This window comes from Artemia franciscana, chromosome 4 (genome assembly GCF_032884065.1).
Source record: "Artemia franciscana chromosome 4, ASM3288406v1, whole genome shotgun sequence".
Classification (NCBI taxonomy): domain Eukaryota; kingdom Metazoa; phylum Arthropoda; class Branchiopoda; order Anostraca; family Artemiidae; genus Artemia; species Artemia franciscana.
The window spans coordinates 24103558-24127406 of NC_088866.1; the positions used below are offsets into that span (position 1 = coordinate 24103558).

Below are 23849 nucleotides of genomic sequence, written 5' to 3' on the forward strand. Positions count from 1 at the left end.
GGTTTATTATTTGTCTCATTTGTTCTTTTTTATTTAAGTTAGTATCGCATTAAGGTTGTTGGAACTGGCTAGTATCTTATGCTGTACTAAAAATGAACAGAAATTACCACAAACAATAGCAGCACAAACGCCCCCAGATGCCTTCTAGAGACAAAATCATCAAATACGCTTTAATGATTTCATTTTATTTCCAGGTGTTTCTTTTTATTTTTAACATAAAAAATAATCAAAAACGAACAGTATTACTGAAGAGAACAAGCGAAAGTAGATTGATACATTAAATTATACTAACATTTATTCCAGAACGTCTATACAATCTTGAATTTATGAACGTTATAAAACAGAAAACGTTTAAATGTATTTTGTTTTCAGCAACACAAAAATAATATTTAGGCATTTAAAAGGCACAGGGGACGTTAGTTCTACTCCTGCTTGTGTTAATTTTAGTATTTTTAGCTTGAATTGGGAATTTATTGTGTAGCCCTGAAAGTTTCAACTTAATACTCTCAGCGACTCTTGAGACATTGCTGATACGCTCTTTTCACAACCTGCATACATATAGTGTGTTTTGATTTAGTTGAACATACACCTCAATATGCCTTGAAGTTTTCAACTCAATACCCTTAGTCGTTCCTGGGATATCGTAGATGAGTCCTTTTGACAACCGTGGATAAGCAAAGTGCATTTGCATTAGTTCAACACTCCTCAACATTGCCGCAAAGTGTTATCCTTTTTAGAGACCCAGGATATACCATGACCCTGTTTCTCAATAACTGACCCTATGTGCAAACAATAAGAATTTTGCACAGCTTATGGCCCTTGTTCAGGAGCCCATGTCGTCCCCAAAGGCACAGCTAATGCACTTTTCTACTATTTATGGGAAAATAGCTATTTAAAATTGTGATTTAATGTCTTTGTGGGGATGTCAGCAAAATAAGGCAAGGAGGGGGGACGGCCTTCAAATCACGTTCGCCACTTGTATAGGACACTAGAACTTTCAGTTTCCAATCGAACGAGCCTTATCTGAAGTTTCAATGGCCACTCCTTCCATGAGAAGTGGTCTAGAAAAAAATTGCATTGGAATTACATCTAGTTTCACTTAGGAAGCGCTATTGCGTCTTCTATGATATACGCATAAAGCTTTCCAAATTGGAGAAATCCCCCTAAGCTAGATAAAACAAAAATATGTGTCAAAAACGCGTGGGATTTATAATTAACATACATTAGGTGGTTGTGTATTATCAATCACTCTTCGGGAAAAAAAAATTAGTAGCAGCATTATTTGTTTACGTTACAAAAAATAAATATTCTATTTGTCAGGGCTTGTGTGAGAGAATGAGAAAAAGCAGACTGAAATGAAAGAGTTCATAATCTTCATTGACAACCATAAGGGAAAAGCGAACTATTCAGAAAAGTCATAGATGCTACACATCCTCTGAGGATTAAGATCCTCAAGTTCCCAATTCTAATCAAAGTAAAAACTGTCCCTGTTCATAAAGTTGAAAAAACTTCTAAATATCCATCTTTCTCTGAGGGAAAATCCATTTCAAAAGCATGGAAAATTGTAACTATTTGGGAAGTTTAATATTTGCTGTTAAAATACAATTCAATTTTTTTTAATCGAAGAGTAAAATCTTCAGAGTTTCCAAGACCCATATCAAGATTCGTTTCAAATCATCGACGATAAAAACGAAAGGCATTGAAAAAAAAACGAAATTAAATTTTGCAAACTTACTTTTTCTCTGTCGAATTATTTCATAGCCTAATTTAAAAGAGTTAATTTTCCAAATCTTTGGTAATATACGAATAAGAAAAAATTAGTTCAAACATTATTGTGGATATAAGGTAGAGCACCGTTGCACAACAAAATGCACAAAAAAAAATACTGAAATTCAATTTTTTTTATAAAGTTTAAGCACATTTTCTCAAAATAATAAACAATTAAAATTAGTATTCTTTTAACCAATGATAATTTTGAGGTGATGACAATTTTGGTACCAAATGACAATATTTTAAAACATGTCCACGTGTCACTTTTTTTGTAGATGATGACAATTTTTTACACCAAGAAACACTATTTTCAGAGATCTCAACGCGTTACTTATTTGTTGGTGGCACATATTTTAGTAATGGGCTTCATTATACTTTTTGACTGATGACACCAAGAGACCAGATAATGTTAGACTAGGGTATCTCCCTGCGTCACTTCTTTATATGTAAGAACGATCTCTGGCACCAAATAACTGGTTTCATTGTAACTGAACCCCTGCAACTGAACCGTCGTACAACTGAACACCAGTGCAACTGAACCCCCGTGCATTTATATCCCCTTGTAACTAGACCCCCGTGTAACTGAACTTAAAGTATTTATTTTTATAGCTTATTTAAATCTTTTTTTTTATATTTTAGAGGGTTGAATTATCAGAGCAGGGAAAGACAATGTTTAACATTGGGGCTATGGGGGTGATGTCTACCCCAAAGACATACCTATTACACATATCAAAGTTTTTGAAAAAAACAAATATCTTAAAATTTGACTTGACATCATAAAGGTCGGATAGGATAGCAGAAAAAGAACAGAGAGGGAGGCTGATCGGTCTCCAGTAGCTTTCAGCCTTTAAAAGGACATAAGAACTTTCAACTTTCAATCGAATGGTCCCTCTCCCAAGTTTCTAAAATACCCCTTACAGTTTAAAATGGACAGGAAGAAGTTTTTGGCACTTTTCTAGCCCTTTTTTGGGCTGCATTTTGGGGGGAAGCAATATTTTTTATTTATTTTTTCTCTGCATTGGGGTCACCTTAGCCTAAAGTTTCATGTAAGTTTCAGGCTAATTGAAAAAGTTAGGCTCTTTTTTGAACCCCATTTGTTACAGGAAAGATCAATTCCAAAGCGACTAATCCTTTGAATAGCTTTCAGTATATTCTTCCCTTTGGCACAATGACATACGGCAGTAAGTTTCAAGTTGACCAGGAAACATTTTTGTGGCTTATTTTGCGGCCCATAGCAAAATTCTGGACGATTTTTTTTACCAAGAAAATAATCCAATAAAGCACACCATAGGACTCCCAAGGTCAGACATGCCTCTCCGTCATTTTCCACTATAAAAAATGTATGTAAATCATTGACAATGCGCATAATTTACTGTCTTTATCCCGGAGGCTATGTCATCGTCAAATGCAAATTCATTGATATTTTCAACTTTTCCAAAAAAATGGACAATTCGAAATATTGATAATATAAAAGGACCTGATATCAAAATAGGTTCCCAGAAAGGGACTGGTTGTTCTCCAATCACTTTTGACTTTTGAGAAAGGAACTATAACTATCAATTTCCTATTGATGAAGCATCTCTGAAGTTTCTGGGAGAGCGAATGGAGGAGGGGGCTGGAGGAGTAAAGCCAACTCTTTACTTTTATGATAAAGGTGCAGACCCGAAATATTCTCAGGAATCAGGAGAGATTAGGTATCAATTTCTAGCCCCCCCCCTCCTCATAACTATCCCTATTTTTATTTGAATGGTCAGTGATACTTATGATCTTTTTGCATGAAAATGCAGTTTGAAATAACACCATCAGATTCAGCGTATCAGATAACCCTACAGTAGAAGTTTCAAGCACCTATCTGAAAAAAGTGAAATTTTGTATTTTCTGCCAGGAGAAAGATGACAGATGCGTGTTTATTTGTTTTTTTTTGTTTTTTCCCCATGGGTTATCGTATCGACCCAATGATCCAAGAATATCTTTAGAGGGCTCATTCAAACGGAAATCAAAAGTTCTAGAGTCCTTTTTAAGTGACCAAAAAATTGGAGGGCAACTAGGCCCACTCTCACGCCCCTTTTTTTTCAAGATCGTCCAATCAAAATTTTGGAGTACCTATTTTGTTCGTCATAGTTGAAAGGCTAATAACTATAACTTTGGGGATATCATGACCCTCCCACGGTGCCTAGGGATAGGTCTTTAAGTTATGAAATTTACCTAGTGTTTACGTTTAGTTTTTGTTATTGGGATGTATTCATACATTTTTCGAGGGGGACGAGAACTTTCTGCCAGCGGAATCTACTCGGGGATAATTTTTCATGGGTAGGGAAATTTGCCTAGGGGTGAATTTTTCAGGGAAAATTTTACACTAGGGGAGTTTGTCAAAATTCCTATACGAAATTCTTCTTATGTCTTCCTTTCTCTTTTCTGACACAATTTTACAGGTGAAGATCTTAAGGGTAAGTGTCCGGGGTAAATTTTCACCAGGATGGAATTGGCTAGAGAATATATCCTTGTGGAAGAGGGATTTTTCTGTGCAGGAGTATCCAAATTTCCTGGTATTATTTAGAAAATGATCAGAAATTAAATAAAAAACAAGTTTTTCCCCCTGAAAGTGAGGAGCAGCTTTAACACTTAAAACGAAGAGAAATTAATAAGTATATGAGGGGGTCACTCCTCCAAAATACGTCGCTCTTTACACTATAGTTTGAATTCTGTCCCAATCCTTTAAGGATAACTTCTGAAAATACTATGTTCGTTTAATTAGAACAATAAGAAGCTTTAGTAGTAGAAAACTTTAGCGTAAAGAGAGAGATGTTGTGGAGGAGCAGCCCCCTCATATACGAAATACTTTCTGTTCGTTTCCAATTTTAATGTTGCTCCTTACTTTCAGTTGAAGAAACTTGTGTTTCATTTAATATGAAACAAGAAGCAAATTATTTTAATTAACTAAAGCTTTAACATCAATGACAGAAACAATTTTCAGTAATAAGAAAGGACATGTTACCCGGCAGCACCTTTATTCAGACTTTCTCTAAGTCCCCGCCGCCTAAACAATGACTTGCCGCCCCTCCTTCACAATAGGTGATGTACAATTATATGCTTTTCTTCGTTCTTTTTTATTTGTCTTAATTTCTCTTCAACCGTTCAATTTTACATCTAAGGAGAATATTCCAGAGAATTTTTTCCGGGATGATTTCCGCGAGAGGGAGGGAAATTCCAATGGGGTAGTTTTCCAGGGAAACAAGCCAGACCCAGCAATGAAATTCTGCAAATGAAGTTATATAGGACAGACCATCTAAATGCCTAAGACTCGGCTTCCCAAAGCTGCTATCCAGTGGCACCCAGTCAGATACAGTCTAAGACGAAGGCCAAAGATTCTCCTTATAAACAACAATTCCAATTTTTAAGCATCTCGGCAGCCAGAGTGGAAAGATGCGTGGGCTACGGCACACCAGAACAAAGACTGGCCACTCTTGTTAGATGCTCTAGGTACCTCTGGAGAAACAACAGGATCTAATGTAAGGTAAGTCATATTGAAAATAAATTTACAAACCTATTCAAAGTCTACAACACTCAAAAGACATCCTTCCTTCTGAGGAAAATTCCCAAATTATATGTTTCAAAACTTCCTGAATAATTACAAACGCCCTCCCAAAGTGCTCTTCCAAAGGTAAACCCTGTATTATCTAAGATTGACCATAAAGAGGAATAAACAGGCTAAAATGAAAAGGTTCTTAGTTCTCTCCGAAAACTAAATTAGGAAGCTAACACTTAAAAAAAGTGCTAAGAACAAGACATCGCCTCAGGATATCCCAAGGGCTACTTTTATTCAGGGCACCATTATCTTACATTATAATCCCATAAACAATTTCCAATATCCTTTTTCCTCTAAGGGAAAATCCCGTTCAAAAGTTAGGAAATACCAATAAATTGAAGAAAAAATGGACTTATTCTGGAAAGAGATTTCCAAATTGACTACAAGAAGCAAAATATCCAAATTATCACCGTTACAAGTTCCCAATACTTATCCTAAATCTTTAGCGTTAAAGGATACGTCGCATCTTTTCTCTCTGAATACAAATCTTTGTTTTTTTCAAGAATTTCAGAATCTAATTTAAGAGATACTATTTTTACAGGAAAAGTCCTCTGGCTTTTTAAATGATATAAATAAAAAATACAATAAATATAAACGTATAGCGAACAAATTGATAAATAATAAAAAATAAACAAAAATAACAGTACATTTAGGGAGTAGCCCTCAGTAACTATAATATTATATTATATATAATTGATTATGAGTAGTGACCTATCTTTAGGTCCCGTGACACCAAACCCATTACTACTTTCTTCCTTTAATGACGAAGAAGTTTAACGGCGACCCCCTCAGGACTGGACGCAGGTGCATGTTACGTAATTTGGGTTGAGGGCGACGTAATGCCTGACTTAGTAGATTTATTTGGAATGACACAATTTTGCGAGATGAGCTAGCCTTCAGTGACCCGTGGGGAAGCCCCATTTGCAACTGAGAAGGGCACACACGTAGGTGTTACGTAATGGCAGTGCACACGAGGGTGTTACGTAGTGGTAGTGCATACACTGGTGTTACGTAATGGCGTTGTATAAATGAGTGTTACCAAATAGAGGCACACACGTGAGATTTCACATAATGGCAGCACACAAGTGGGTGCTACGTAATAACAATGCACGCGTGGGATGTAACGCAATCTTCCACGTGGGTGTTACGTAATGATAGGGCAGACATGCAGGTGTTAGGTAATAATGGCACACACGTGAGATGCTATATAATGACAGCACAGACTTGGGATGTTACGTAATGTTACGTATTGGGATGGTACAAACATCGGTATCACATATAACTTTAAGAGTCTTTCTTTTTTAGAATTTTTTTTTTCTTTCAAGGCGTTTTTTTTTTCAGGGAGACTTTATATTCTAATGATTTTTGTCCCCATTGAATTTGAAAGAGCCATGTTCATCAAATGAGAACAGCACCTAGACAGCTGGCACAGCAATCTATTTGTAATATTATGATTCAAGAGATATATTCGACGAATAACCGATTCCACACGCAGAGAATTCCCATGTCCTTCTTACTAGGATAATTAAACTATTAATTACATTTTTCCTATCACTGCAATAATTGAGATGCTGAGGGAAAAATCAATATATCTTATCAAGTCTGAAGCGTGTAAGCCAGCTCAGAACCAGCCAGCCAGTCCCCGGGACCTCCAGTTTTGTTGGAGGCTTTGCGCAAATCTTGGCCAATCTGGGTCACAACATGGTTTTCAGCACTTGGCGATGGTCTTCTATCAACAAGAGTCGAAATCAAATCCTGCACAGACAGTCCCAAGCATATTACCTCCAACCAAGAATTAGAAACTCACTTTTTGATGCTTAAGGCACACTCTTCCCCCACCCTACACAAAGAACCACCAACCCTTCTCTATAATAACTGAAGCTGTATTATATACAACTGTAGAGAATGTTCTTCTTAATTAATGGTTTCTGTTTTTTAAACTTAAACCGAATCATCTGCTCATACGAAGCGTTAAATTAAACGTCTATGCTGCCATTTATTTTGTAGGACTACTCGCACCTTTAGAAACCAATTTACCGCCGAACGGCATTACTGCCTCCGAAATAGGAGGGTAAATATGCCTATAGCTTTTTTAGTGATTATAAATCAATTTACCATCTCAGAATATTCACACAAAAGTTTTTTTTCCTTCTTTTGGCTAGAATTGTTGTTTTGCACCATTAAATGACTGAAAACGCCTCTTTGCTGTGGTACAGTCTTTTTAGCTAAAATGAGTGCCCATGTCGTTATTTGTAGGACTACCTGCACCCTTAGAAACCGATTCGCCACCGTACATCATTACTGCCTCTAAAAGAGGAGGCTCAACACACGTATAGTTTTTTCAGTAATTCGAAATCAATTGGATAACTCAGAAATTTCACGCAATAGCTTTTTAGAATTCTTTTGGCAAGAATTATTATTTTGCACCACGAAATAGCTGAAAACGCTTTGCTGTGGGACAGTCTTTCTGGCTAAAAATCAATGTCTATGTTAACCATTATTTTGTAAGACCACCGCCTGCACCTTTAGAGACCAATGAGAAACCGTAAGGCATTACTGCCCCTGAAACAAGAGGCTCAATACGCGTGTAGTTTTTTCAGTAATTGTAAATCAATTGACTATCTCAGAAATTTAAGACAATGTTTTTGGCATTCTTTTGGCTAGAATCGTTGTTTTGCACCTCAAAATGCTCGAAAATACTGCTTTACCGTGAGACAGTCTTTTTGACCAAAATAAATAAATATGTTAACTATTTACTTTGTAGGACTACCTGAACCTTTAGAAACGCATGCGCCACCGTACAGTATTACTGCCCCTCTGGCACCCTTCATCATTCCTAAAGAAATTAATGATTTTAAATTATGAGTAAAAATTACATACATATTATTTTTTGTCCAAATATTTTTTATATTTGTTGTGATTTTTGGGATATATGGAAGATAGACAATATTTTGGGGCTTATCAGTACCCTTGTATTGTGAAATATCTTTTTCGATTTTAAATAACCTCTTTTTTGTCTACGTTTAATTATCTTTTTGACAAAAGAAATGGACCATAAGGAATATCTCTGATAAAGTTTATTTCTGCATTTATAAACTGTTTAGAGCAAATGTTCAGGGCACGATCAATGAGGGAAGTTACAACTGCTCTTTTAACTTGTGGGGGGTGATTTGAATTGAATTGAAGATATCTATTGTTTTCTGTTGGTTTTCAATAGATAGTAAAATTGAGTCTATTAGAATTACGAATAGTTAACGCATCTAGAACTAGGGGTTTGTTTGCAATTTCAATTTCTAGGGTGACCTCCAAATTTCGGTTATGTCTTCAGATGATCTAAGAAGCCCTGAAGTTCAGCTTCCCCATAATTTCAAAGTGAAATTACGTCATCCATAATGACGGATGATGAATGACCATAATATGGGTGACGTTATTTCAAATTCATTTTTCTGCTTACGAAACTGATTTTGTTCATAGAGCTTTTTGCGTATTTATTTGTGTTCCTGGAACTTAATGCGTTTTTATTTTCGTTCGTGAAAGTCATTGCATTTTGATTTTTCTCTTTGTGAAACTTCTACATTGATTTTTCTCCTTCTAAAACTGATTTTGTTCATAGAACTTGAGGCGTGCTGATTTTTAATTGTGAAACATGTTGCATGTTCATTATTCTCGTCCTAGAACTTGTACATTGATTTTTCACCTCATGAAACTGTTTTTTGTTCATGGAACTTCTTGCGTGCTAATTTTTGTCCGTGAAACTTCTTGCATGTTGATTTTTTTATTTGTGTAACTTGTATATTAAATTTTCTCCTTATGAAACTAGTTTTGTTGATGGAACTTGCTGCGTGCTCATTTTGTTCACAAAACTTGTTGCATGTTGATTTTTTTTGTGAAACTTGTACATTGAATTTTTCTCCTCGTGAAACTAATTCTGTTCATGGAGCTTGTTGTAAGTGAATTTTTGTTCTCGGAACTTTTTCCATTCTGATTTTTGTTCGCAAAACTTGTTGCATGTTTATTTTTCTCTTCGTAAAACTTGTCCATTGATTTTTCTCATTGTGATTTTGTTCATGGAACTTGTCGCGTTCGGATTTTTGTACGTAGAACTTGTTGCAGGCTGATTTTTGTTCGTGAAACTTGGTGCATGTTGTTTTTTCCATTGGTAAAACTTGTAAATTGATTTTTTTTACTCGAGAAATTGATTTAGTTGGTGGATTTTTTTGCGTGATGATTTTTATTCCTGGAACTTGTTGCATTTTGATTTTTGTTCGTGAAACTTGTTGCATGTCGAATTTTCACTTCGTAAACTCGTAGATTGATTTTTCTCCCCGTGAAACTGATTTTGTTCCTGAAACTTGTTGCGTTCTGATTTTTTGTTCGTAGAACCTGCTGTGTCCTAAATTTTTATTCACGAAACTTGTTGCATATTGATTTTTCTCTTCGTGAAAATTATACATTGATATGTTCTCATTGTGAAACTGTTTTTCTTGATGAAACTTATTGCATGCTGATTTTTGTTCATAGAACTTTCTGCGTGCAAATCTTTGTTCGTGAAACTTGTTACATGTTGATTTTTCTGTTCATGAAACTTGTACATTAATTTTTCTCCTTGCGGATCTGATTTCTATTCATGGAATTTGTTACATGTTTTTTCTTATTCATGGCATTTGCTGCATCCTAACTTTTGTTCGTGAAAATTGTTGCATATTGATTTTTCTTTTCGTAAAACTTAGTGCATATTGATTTTTCTCTTCGTAAAACATGTGCATTGATTTTTCTACTAGTGAAGTTGAGTTTGTTCATTGAACATGTAGTAGCTTAGTTGACGTGCTTCTTCTGACGTAACTTAACCCAGCCTACCATGTGTAGGTTAGGTATAAATTCCTCCTCGCTTGGTACATTTCATCAAAACTAACCTACTACAAGTTCCATGAGCAAAATCAGTTTCACGAGGAGAAAATTCAATGTACAAGATGCATGAAGAAAAAAATCAATGTAGAAATTTCACAAAAAGGAAAATCATAATGCAACAAATTTCACGAGCAAAAATCAGCACTCGAAAAGTTCCATGAACAAAATCAGTTTCACGATGCAAAAACTCAATATGCAAGTTTCATGAAGAGATAAATCACCAAACAACAAGCTTCACAGAAAAAATCAAAATGCAACAAACTCCATGACCAAAGAATCAGAACATAACAAGTTCCGCAAACGCAATCAGTAACAAGAGGATATGAAATTAGTCTACAAGTTTCACAAAGAGAAAAAAATCAATATGCAAGAAGTTTCACGAACAAAAATCAGCACGCAACAAGTTCTATGATCAAAATCAACAAACAACAAGTTCCATGAACAAAAAAGTTTCATGAGGTGGAAAATCAATGTAAAGGTCTTTACAAAGATAACAAGAGTTAAGAACTAATATTGCACTTGTGACGATGCCGGAAGAGCCAAGAGCTCATACGGTATGAGCTCTAGCAAAATTTTAAGAATCAATAGATTGATTTAAAAGGTAAAATTAGAGGCTTAATGCCAGTCGGCATTTAAAATAAGAGCTTTAAGACACGAAGTTTTTCTAAATATCAAAACTCATTAAGATCCGATCACCCACTCGTAAGTTATAAATGCTTCATTTTTCTAATTTTTTCTCTTCCTTCAGCCCCTCAGGTGGTCCAATCGGGGAAAATGACTTCATCAAGTCAATTTGTGCAGGTCCCTGACACGCCTACCAATTTTCATCGTCCTAGTACTTCTATAAATACAAAACACGCCAAAGCACTGGACCCCCTCCTAACTCCCCCAAAGAGACCGAGTACAGTCAGGCTTCGTCAATTATGTATCTATGACATTTGTTAATTCTAACCATCAGGTATCGTCGCGATCTCTCCACTCTAAGCGTTTTCCAAGATTTCCGGTTCCCCTCCAACTTTCCCCAATATCCCCAGATCTGGTCAGGATTTAAAAAAGAGCTCTGAGACATGAGTTTTTTCTAAATATAAATTTCATTAAGATTCGATCACCCGTTCGTAGTAAGTTAAATATACCTCATTGTTAATTTTAATTATTCCGAAATGTTAATTTTTCCGAATTAACACCCCCCTAAACTTCCCCAAAGAGAACGGATCCATTTCAATTATGTCAATCACGTATCTAGAACTTGTTTTTATTCTTCTCATCAAGTTTCATCTCGATCTCTCCACTCTAAGCGTTTTCCAAGATTTTCGATTTCCAAGATATCTCACTTCCCATCCAACCCCCTATTTCCCAGATTCGATGTAAAAATAGAAAATCTGAGACATAAAATCATTCTATATATCAAGTTTTATTAAGATCCGATCACCCATTAATAAGATAAAGATACCACAATTTTCACGTTTTCTATGATTTGGTTTCCCCCTCCAACTCCCCAATGTCATCAGATCTGGTCGGAATTTAGAAGAAGAGCTCTGAAGCTCAAGATCCATTACACATCAAATTTCACTAAGATCTGATCACCCGTTTGTAAGTAAAAAATATCTCATTTTTTCTAATTTTGCAAATTACCTCGCCCCAACCCCCACCTCACCCAAAGAGAGCGAATCCCGTTCAGTTATGTCAGCCACGTATCTTGGACTTGTGCTTTTTCTTCCCACCAAGTTTCATCCTGATCTCTCCACTCTAAGTCATTTCCAAGATTTCCGGTTCCCCCCGCCCCAACTCCTCCCAATGACACTGGATCCGATCGAGATTTAGAATAAATGATCTGAGTTACGAGATTATTCTAAATATGAAATTTTATTAAGATCTGATCACTCTTTCGTAAGTTAAAAATACCTCATTTTTTCTAATTTTTCACGACTAGCCCTCCCCACCAACTCCCGCAAAGAGAGCGAATCCCCTCCGGTTACGTCAATAATTATCTAGGATTTTAGATTATTTTCCCACCTAATTTCATCCCAATCCCTCCATTCTAAGCATTTCCCAATATTTTAGGTTTCCTCTACCACCTCCCCCCAATGTCATCAGATCCGGTCGGGATTTGAATTGAGCGTTTGAAGACAAGATATCCTCCTAAATATCAAATTTATTTAAGATCAGATCACCCGTTCGCAAGTTAGAAATACCTCATTATATCTCATTTTTCGAATTAAACGTCCCCCCCCCTGATGATCGTACCGCAAAAACGACAATTTCTATTCTAATATGGTCTGGTCCCTGATAAGTCTGCCCAATTTCATCGTCCTAGCTTTTCTCGAAGTGTCTAAACTAGCGAAACCGGGACAGACAGACTGACCGAAAGACTGACAGAATTTTCGATCGTTATATGTCACTTGGTTAATACTAAGTGTCATAAAAATGAATATGCAACATATTTCACGAGCAAAAATAAGCACGAAACAAGTTCCACAAAAAATTATCAACACGTAACATGTTCCATGAGCAAAATCAGTTTTAAGAGAAAAAACCAATATATAAGTTTCACAAAGAAAAAGATGAAAATGCAACAGGTCTTACGGACAAAAATCAGCACGCAACAAGTTCAACGAGCACAATTCATCACGCAAAAAGTTCCATGAAACAAAATCAGTTTCAGGAGGAGGAAATTAATGTACAAGTTTCAGAAAGAGAAAAATCAGCAAGCAACAACTTCAAATAAAAACAATGGTCAGTTTTTAGTTTATTAATTTATTTTGAGCGAGAAAGCTTGAAAAGCCCTTAGGCATGGTAATGTGCGCCAGAGGAATATCATTTTCCCACCACACATTAACCAGGAAGGAAGCCAAGTACAAAATCTTGGAATCGAAGGAACTTGGAGCGGAATTGCTGGGATCGGAATTGTGAAATCGGAGGGTAGAAGTGGGAAGTCCGGAATTAATGCAACCGGAGCTAGATTTGGAGTTGGATTCGGAGGGGGCATAGAGGGAACGGGTATCGGTTGAACTGGGGTTTAAGCCAGCGGAATCGAAGGGGGAACCGTTGTAACCGGTAACAGAAGCGGAGAAGGCAGAATTGGATATTACTTTATTGAAAAAAATTATCTAAGAATGTCTTAGAGATGATGAGGGATGCCAGAGGGGCAGCAATATTGTACTGTGGCTGCAAAGACTGCCCATCTGCAGAGCGGGGTTTTCAGTCATTTCGTGGTTCAAAACAACAATTCCAGCCAAAAGAAGGTTAAAAAGCTATTGTGCGAAAACTTTGAGATTGTCAATTGATTTAGAATCACTGAAAAATAATAAGCATTTTGAGCCTCCTGTTTCAGAGGCAGTAATACCGTACAGTGGAAACGGGTTGCTAAAAATAAACAGAAATATAGACATTTACTTGAACGCTTCATATGAGTAGATGATTCGGTTGAAGCTTGAAAAAATTGTGTGCATGTAAATATAATAAAGTTTCAGCTCTTATGGAGTAGAGTCGGTGGTTCATTGTGAGTGAGTGAACTTACACCATACAATAAGAATGGTGAGTGAAGTATAGTGAGTGAGTATTCCTTCAATCTTCGAAGTGAAAGCACCTCCTTTTGGGCTTATTGAATTTTAAAACTCGCTCTGGAATTGATTCACTGCCATGAACCAGCAATTATAGAAGGTTCATAATAAGTGAAATAGCAAACTTCAACATATTAGTGGAAGTGCTAAGCATGCTGTGGGCGACAAAAACTAGAGCATTTTCCATCGAAAGGAGGGCGCAAAAAAGTGTGATTTATTGATATATGAATATTTGTCCAACCTGAGAAACAGTAATCGTGCAAAAATAACACGGGTTGCTGGAAAGGGGGGGGGGAGTGTAACAAATATATCCCCCTTGCAAGTAAGTTTATGTTTTTGGTTATTTATTAGGGGTTCGAGATGACGGAAGTTCTTATAGCATCGATTAAGACATTATTCGAAGTTACAAGCAATGGATTTGAGGCTGGATAGCCTGAAAGAGACTCAGAATTCAGCAAATGCAAGATTTTGTCAAATGACTTAAAAGTTGAAATGACTGTAATAAATCGGAAATATCTGACATAAAAACTAGAGTCCAAAACACAGAGATACTAAGTACACACCGGGGACTCCCCTATATGAATTCTCGAGAAGGAAGTTCGAAAGAAGAATTTAGTAATTTAAGGGCTGCAGGACAGCAAAGCCAATATTTCTTTCAAAAAAGAGTTAGCGCATTATCTTGAAAGAATGGTTCCCCAAAGTTGTATCCGGCCTCACGAATTACAGGATGTTTTCAGATTGCCATCAAATTGGGACCACGTCCAATACTTATTCGGTTTTTGGATCCGTCTCAAAGAGACGTTGTTTTGCGTAACGGGAGAGTTTTCGGACAGGAAGAACTGTTTGTAACTCCGGATTATTCACTGGAAGAACGAGAGATTAGAAACAAATTAAAACCGATATATCGGGAAATACGCACCAAGAACCTGAAACCTAAGTGGAAGTGAATGAAGTTACTTGTTAATGAATCCACTTACCAGTACGATAGAGAAATTGACACCGTACGGGCATATAATCGACGTACTCAAGTTGAAGCCACAAACAATCCAGCGGAGAGAACGAGCTCCCAAACTCGCAGGGAAAGAACGAGCAATTTTCGGTGTCAATCAGGAGACGCAAGAATAAGATCCTCGTCAATGGAGATGGGTGTGTCAGAATTTCGATAAGCTCTTGGGAGGAAGGGCGGAGATAACATCAATCAGAACTCTTATAAATGAGATCTGAGCCTCAAAACTGGTGTAGAACAAGAGCCGAGGAAGAGAGCAAGAATTGAAAATGATAGAAAAAGCGGTAAAAACTAGGAACTCGCGGGCCATGGGAAACAATTTTAACATTTTTTTTGGTCATTGGAATATTCAAGGTCTCACAATTGAAAAGCTGGAAAGAATTAAACAACTACTTTGACGTTTGGGGCATTGTTGAGACGTGGAAAAGTGTGAATATTGAGAGATATGAAAAGATTAAGGCAAGTAGGAAAAAAGTAGAAACAGTAGATTTTCCGGGGGCCTATCCGTGTTCGCGAAAGGAAGAACGTTTGCTTCAGTTAAAAGGCTACCTAGTAAATCGGAAAACGTTGTGTGGATTATGTTTCGTTTAAAGTGATCAGTGTTGCATATTATATGAAGTTCCGTATGTCAACCACATCAGTCTAGCTCATATTTAAACGAAGATAATTGGAAACTTCTGTCTGAGGAGGTTGCATCTCTAAGTTTCAAGTAACTATGCATGGGATTTATATTGATGGGAGATTATAATATGTATATAGCCCATTGTTTAGATCACATGAGACACTTGTGATGGTTTTCATTTTGCAGATCCTCCAATACAAAAAGAAGAGAGTTTTGAGAAATTAAGGGGAAGGCATACTAAGGACAAGAGAAGGAGAAAGAACACTTGGGGAAGTAAGCTTTTGAATTTTTCTGGGGAGTATGGTTTGCCCTTGGTTAATGGGAGGGTAGGAAAGGATAAGGGGATATGAAAGTTTACATGTTTATCAGGTTTGAACCCAAGTTTAATTGATTGTATTATAGTATATAGTTGTTTTCTGTCGCGTTGTGCGGATTTTGAGGTTCTGGAAATAATTGGCTCCGTCCATTCGCCATTGCTGTCAGAAATCAGAGTGGAAAATCTCCGACGGAAAAACAAGGTTATAGAAAAGGTTTCGGAAAAAGTCACACTAGATTAAGAAAAAATATAAAAATAGAGAGAATAGTAGATATTTATGATGAAGATTTATTTAAGGTTAATGTAGGATACGAAAATTTAGAGAAGGAGATGGAGAAGATTATTGAGTAGTTATTGCAGGCAAAGTAAGTGAAGCGGTACACGATTTAGAAGAATCGCTGAGGCAGATATGCGAACTACGGAAAGAGAAGAAATCGACGAAAACATTTTTTGATTACGAGTTTGAGGGTCTTCGACTCATTATACAGCGGTATAAAAAGATGATAAGAGAGAAAAAAATAAGAAGCAGCAAAAAAAAGAAGAATTTATTAAACGATTCAGGGAAAAAGATACATATCAATTCTGGAAAGCTGTACATAGGCAGCTGAAGGGAGAGGCGTACAGCACATGTTCTTTCGAACCTGAACAATGGGAACAGTACCTCAAGACACAATCAGTAAACGGAAACCGATTGGAAGAAGATCTCTGAAACATTTTACCTATTGGAGATGGGACTGCCTCTAAGTTTTGCTAGATTAATCGTGGGAATATATAATTCAGTAGGCCTAGTTTTTAGAATATTAGGTAAAAATATCCGGGAGAATTTTGACGCGAAGAGGTTTAAAAAAGGGATGCCCACTGTCACCAATTTAGTTCAACATGTACATTAAAGATATAGTTGATTTCTTCAAGAAGAAAAGCGCTCCGGAAGTACTGATAAGTGTTAAGAAAATATGCATTCTTTTGTTTGCTGATGATATCGCTCTAATAACACAATTGGCAAAAGACATGCAAACATATTAAACATTATGGAGGAACATTTGGATAAGAAAGGATTAGAATTAAATAAGAAAAAAACGGCAATTGTAGTTCTTAGGAAAGGTGGAAAACTAAGGAAATATGATGAATTTAGATATAAAGGTGATTTTATAGAGATTAAAAAAGAATTCGTGTATTTAGGGATTAAGATTTTTTTTGGAATGGTAAGTATACACAGGAGGTTAAGCATAGAGTACAAAAAGGATATATGTGCTTGAACTTAATTTTAAAAAGTGATGTTGGAAAGATTAGGGATTTAGCAATGAATAAATATTTATTTAGGACTAAACTCCTTCCATTTATGCATTACGGATGTGAGCTGTGGGGTTTTAGAGAAAGTGAAAAGTTGGATGGAATACAAAGGATTTATTTAAAGAGAGTTATTTAGGTCCAAATATCTACTCATAATGTTGTAAAGAAGGGAGATTTGGGAAAGAAACGATAGGTTGTTAATAAGAATGGTGAAGTATTGGATGGAAATTTTTAAAAATAAAAATAGGCTAGTTAAAGAATCGTATTCTGGTTTTTTAGAGGATAAGATAGAGGTAGTGTGGTTGCAAGAAATTAAGAAAATTTTAAATGAATTAGGATATTCGTATTTTTGGAATGATGGTAAGGGATCAAATTTGGATACAGTAGTTGACAAGGTAAAAGAAAGGTTACAAGATCAAGGAATACAACAATGGCAGGCTCAGAAGGAGACCTCAGGATCTCTTGAGTCTTTATAGTAAGGTGAAGGACACGCGGAGGGAGAGAAGTTTATATTAAGCTGGGATTGAAAGGGGAAGAAATAAAATGGATTTTAAGTTTGAGGGGAGGGCCGATTAATATTGGGGAAAGATAGTAAAAATTTAGGGGCTATAGTGCTAACCAATTGCCTTGCCCGATGTGTGGGGAAGATGATGAAGATATTTTTCATGTTTGGGGAATTGAAAGGAATTGGCAGATCTGAGAAATAGTTGTTTTTCTTTAGGGTTGACAGATAGAAGGTGGGTGGAAGAAATTAAAGGATCACGAATTAAAATGACATGAAGGAATATGGCTAAGTATATAGAAAGATATATCTCTTTAAAAATAATTTCTTGAAGATTCATATAATAGTTTTTTCTTTTTAATTTATTTGTGTTTTTTAATTTATTTGTGTTTTGTTATGTTAATGTTCTGTTTTGTTTGTTGTTGGCCCGATGGCCTCTTTTTGGAAACATATAGATACATACTATACAACACGTAGTGAGTGAGAACGTTGCCAAATAAACACATCCCGTAAGGATCTCCAGTCAATCAAAGGAATCTCAGAACGGACTCTAGGCCAATCATAAGGACCTTCAAATCAATCAAAATTTAGCTCATTTTTACATCCAACTAATTTAAGTCATTGACTTCAAGGGAAGAAGGAGAGGTATATCTTACTATTAATTATTTATTCATAATTAATTATTATTACGGTAGTTAGTTTATATTGAAGTTGCAAGTATCAATACCTTGAATTAGTTTGTACTAATAATAAAATCATTAGTAAGACCTATAATAGTAGTAAAATGAATATAATAAAAATTAAAACTAACCTCTTCAAACTCGCAACGTCCTGCAACTTCAATGATAATTCTTCCACTTCTGATTGGATGACAGCATTCGGAAATAGATCCTTTTCCTCCACCCATTCGCTTTCCTTGACCCTGTAAGAATTATTAATTTAAAAAGTAGCAAATTTCAACAATATTTAAACTACCGAGTTCACTGAAACACAAACTTTGATTATGTAAATTGGCTACTTTAATTTAATTATTTATTTAAAATTACTTCAAAAAAAGTTAAGAAGGGGTAGCTGCCTCGTGAATCCAAGGACTGTTAATACTTTGAATTTTCGCGGACGGAGAGAATTGCCAATATTGACTAATTAATATTAACAAATATTTAGCATAACTATTAGTGAAAAACTTAATATTAAACATCCCCTATAAATGCCGCAGTATGATACGGAGGAGGGATAACTATATAAATCGACAAAAAATTTGACATTAACCTCAGAAGGGGTTTAAACACAAAAATCAACTACAGTATCACATACACTTCTACCACTAGCTTACCACTCAACACCCAACTTCTTCCTTTGCACACCACATTCAAAATAAAATACTAAATATAAATGATAAGTTTATTTATATTTGCGGTTCATTGTGGAAATATAGACGGTAATTTAATGCTACCATAAAAACTTTATAATTTTGAAACAAACAAAACATTATTCTTAGAAAATCATAGTTTTCACTAATGAATACATGTAAGATGAATTCAGGGGACATAAATACTCTTTTTCTGGTTTCTTTGGAGCTCGAAGTCAATGGATTGAACGGGATTGGTGAAAACTTTAAAATTTACGTCTTTGAAGCCTCATTCGCAATGGTAAATTACAGCATGAAGAAACGCCAATTTCCAAATCAAGTCGAATGTTTATAGCTTTATTTAGCCATAATTCAATTATATCGAAATCTTCAAAGTTACTATAAAAAACTAGGTAATTTACTGGTTTAATAATTTAAATGAACACTCAAATCTATTATCTAAAACCAGCTTATCCTACTTATCACCTTATATCGACCATATCATCTTATATTTTATCATCTTATTCTTCCAAAGTTTTCCCAACTACAGAAAAAACTGCCTTCGCTCTTCTTCTTCTTCTTGTTATTACTAATAACTCTACTTAGGTAAGTGATGCTACTAATAACGCTACTGTGGTATATTTTCTATTTTGTAGCGGACTGAACCCCAGGCAGCGTTTCAAGGATATCAGAGCGGGTAGCCCTTAGATAAGACGCACTCAAAAAAAAGAAAAAAAAGGAGAACTTTCCAACTGGAGATGAGAAAGACGAGGGCATATTCTCTAAAAACATAGTATGGTTTTGCCGTATAGAAAGCTAAACGCTACCAAAGAATTTTTGGCATGGATTAGCTTAAATTTTTTTACGGGCTTAAATTATACTAATTAAATTAAATTATACTAACATTTTTTCCAGAACGTCTATACAATTTTGAATTTATGAACGTTATAAAACAGAAAACGATTAAATGTATTTTGTTTTCAGCAACACGCAAATAATATTTAGGTATTTAGAAGGCACAGTGGACATTAGTTCTACTCCTGTTTGTGTTAATTTTACTATTTTTAGTTTGAATTGGGAATTTATTGTGTAGCCCTGAAAGTTTCAACTTAATACTCTCAGCGACTCTTGAGACATTGCTGATACGCCCTTTTCACAACCTGCATGCATATAGTGTGTATTGATTTAGTTGAACATACGCATCAATATGCCTTGAAGCTTTCAACTTAATACCCTTAGCCGTTCCTGGGATATTGTAGATGAGTCCTTTTGACAACCGTGGATAAAAAATGTGCCTTTTGCATTAGTTCAACACTCCTCAACATTGCTGCAAAGTGTTAGCCTTTTTAGAGACTCAGGATATACCATGACCCTGTTTCTCAATAACTGACCCTATGTGCAAACAATAAGCATTTTGCACAGCTTATGGCTCTTGTTCAAGGGCCCATGTCATCCCCAAAGGCACAGCTAATGCACTTTTCGACTATTTAGGGCGAAATACCTATTTAAAAATTGTGATTTAATGTCTTTGTGGGGAGGTCAGCAAAATAAGGCAAGGAGGGGGGACGGCCTTCAAATCACGTTCGCTACTTGTATAGGACACTTGAACTTTCAGTTTCCAATCGAATGAACCTTATCTGAAGTTTCAATGGCCACTCCTTCCATGGGAAGTGGTCTCGAAAAAAATTGCATTGGAACAACATCTAGTTTCACTTAGGAAGCGCTATTGCGTCTTCTATGATATACGCATAAAGCTTTCCAAATCGGAGAAATCCCCCTAAGCTAGATAAAACAAAAATATGTGTCAAAAACGCGTGGGATTTATAATTAACATACATTAGATGGTGGTGAATTATCAATCACTCTTCGGGAAATAAAAAATTAATAGCACCATTATTTGTTTACATTACAAAAAATAAATATTCTATTTGGCAGGGCTTGTGTGAGAGAATGAGAAAAAGCAGACTGAAATGAAAGAGTTCATAATCTTCATTGACAACCATAAGGGAAAAGCGAACTATTCAGAAAAGTCATAGATGCTACACATCCTCTGAGGGTTAAGATCCTCAAGTTCCCAATTCTAATCAGAGTAAAAACTGTCCCTGTTCATAAAGCTGAAAAAAACTTCCAAATAACCATCTTTCTCTGAGGGAAAATCCATTTCAAAAGCATGGAAAATTGTAACTATTTGAGAAGTTTAATATTTGCTGTTAAAATACAATTCAATTTTTTTATTAATCGAAGAGTAAAATCTTCAGAGTTTCCAAGACCCATCTCAACATTCGTTTCAAATCATCGACGATAAAAACGAAAGACATTGAAAAAAAAGAAATTAAATTTTGCAAAACTTGCTTTTTCCGTGTCGAATTATTTCATAGACTAATTTAAAAGAGTGAATTTTGCAAATCTTGGGTAATATATGAACAAGAAAAAATAGTTCTAACATTATTGTGAATAATAGGTAGAGCACCGTTAAAATGCACAAAAAAAAATTTTGAAATTCAATTTTTTTTTTACAAGGTTTAAGCACATTTTCTCAAAATAATAAACAATTAAAATCAGTATTCTTTTAACCAATGATCATTTTGAGGTGGTGACAGTTTTGGCACCAAATGACAATATTTTAAAAGATGTCCACGTGTCACTTTTTTTGTAGATGATGACAATTTTTGACACCAAGAAACACTATTTTCAGAGATTTCAACGCGTTACTTGTTTGTGGGTGGCACATATTTTAGTAATGGGCTTCATTATACTATGCAACTGATGACACCAAGAGACCAGATAATGTTAGACTAGGGTATCTCCCTGCGTCACTTCTTTATATGTAACAACGATCTCTGGCACCAAATAACTGGTTTCATTGCAACTGAACCACAGTGCAACTGAACCCCTGCAACTGAACCCTCGTGCATTTGAATCCCCTTGCAACTGGACCCCCGTGTAACTGAACTTAAAGTATTTATTTTTGCAGCTTTTTTACATCTTTTTTTTATATTTTAGAGGGTTGAATTATCAGAGCAGGGAAAGATAATGTTTAACATTGGGGCTGTGGGGGTGATGTCTACCCCGAAGTTATACCTATTACACATATCAAAGTTTTTGAAAAAAACAAATATCTTAAAATTTGACTTGACACCATAAAGGTCGGATAGGATAGCAGAAAAAGAACAGAGAGGGAGGCTGATCGGTCTCCAGTAGCTTTCGGCCTTTAAAAGGACATAAGAACTTTCAACGTTCAATCGAATGGTCCCCCTCCCAAGTTTCTAAAATACTCCTTACAGTTTAAAGTGGACATGAAGAAGTTTTTGGCACTTTTCTAGCCCTTTTTTGGGCTGCATTTTGAGTGGAAGCAATATTTTTTATTTATTTTTTCCCTGCATTGGGGTCACCTTAGCCTAAAGTATCATGTAAGTTTCAGGCTAATTGAAAAAGTTAGGCTCTTTTTTGAGCCCCATTTGTTACAGGAAAGATCAATTCCAAAGTGACTAATCCTTTGAATAGCTTTCAGTATATTCTTCCCGTTGGCACAATGACATACGGCAGTAAGTTTCAAGTTGACCAGGAAACATTTTTCTGGCTTATTTTGTGGCCCATAGCAAAATTTTGGACGATATTTTTCACCAAGAAAATAATCCAATAAAGCACACCATCGGACTCCCAAGGTCAGACATGCCTCTCCGTCATTTTCCACTATAAAAAATATATGTAAATCATTGACAATGCGTATAATTTACTGTCTTTATCCCGGAGGCTCTGGGGGTTATGTCATCCGAAATTGCAAATTCAATGATATTTTCGACTTTTCCAAAAAATGGACAAAAAAAGTGAGGAGCGACCCGGCTCAATAGTAACCAAAACTCTAAAAAATGGAATTTTGATACCAATAGCTACATCAAAAGAATCAAATTTTAATGCTGATTTTAAATATATAAGATTCATCAAGTTTAGTTTTACCCATCAAAAGTTACGAGCCTGAGAATATTTGCATTATTTTAGAAAATAGGGGGAAACACCCCCTAAAAGTCATAGAATCTTAACAAAAATTACACCATCAGATTCAGCGTATCAGAGAACCCTACTGTAAAAGTTCCTATTTACAAAAGCTCCTATCTACAAAAATGTGGAATTTTGCATTTTTTGCCAGAAGGAAGATCACGGATGCGTGTTTCTTTGTTGTTTTTTTTTTTTTTTTTTTTTTTTTCCCAGGGGTGATCGTATCGACCCAGTTGTCCTAGAATGTTGCAAGAGGGCTCATTCTAACGGAAATGAAAAGTTCTAGTGCCCTTTTTAAGTGACAAAAAAATTAGAGGGCAACTAGGCCCCCTCCCAAGCTAATTATTTTCCCAAAGTCTACGAATCAAAATTCTGAGATAACCCTTTTATTCAGCGTAGTCGAAAAACCTTATAACTATGTCTTTGGGGACAACTTACAACCCCACAGTCCCCGTGGGAGGGGCAACAAGTGACAAACTTTGACCAGTGCTTACATATAGTAATGGTTATTGGGAAGTGTACAGGCGTTTTCAGGAGGATTTTTTTTGGTTGGGGGAGGGGTTGAGAAGAGGGGGATATGCTGGGGGAACTTTCCATCGAGAATTTTTCATGGGAGAAGAAAATTTCCATGAAGTGGAGAGCAGAATTTACTAGCATTATTTAAAAAAAAACAATTAAAAAATAAATATGAAAAGGTTTTTTCAGCTAGAAGTAAGGAACAGCATTAAAACTTAAAACAGAAACAGAAATTATTACCCATATGAGGGGCTCACCTCCTTCTAATACCCCGCTCTTTACGCTAAAGTATTTTTAGTAATTTCAACTATTTATTCTACGGCTTTTGTGATTCAGGGGTCATTCTTAATGAATTGGGACAAAATTTAAGCTTTAGTGTAAAGAGCGAGGTACTGACAAAGGGGCGAACCCCCTCATATATGTAATAAA

The 23849-nt window shown here is 35.7% G+C and overlaps 1 protein-coding gene across 1 annotated transcript in view; it reads right to left on the reverse strand.

Annotated features, from left to right (window-relative positions):
• Positions 1–23849, reverse strand: part of LOC136026181 (large ribosomal subunit protein uL16m-like) — a 235760-nt gene that overhangs the window by 67770 nt on the left and 144141 nt on the right. The window contains exon 5 of the mRNA XM_065702503.1: positions 18372–18482. Within this exon, the coding sequence (XP_065558575.1) occupies positions 18372–18482 (111 nt within the window). The remainder of the gene's footprint in view (positions 1–18371; positions 18483–23849) is intronic.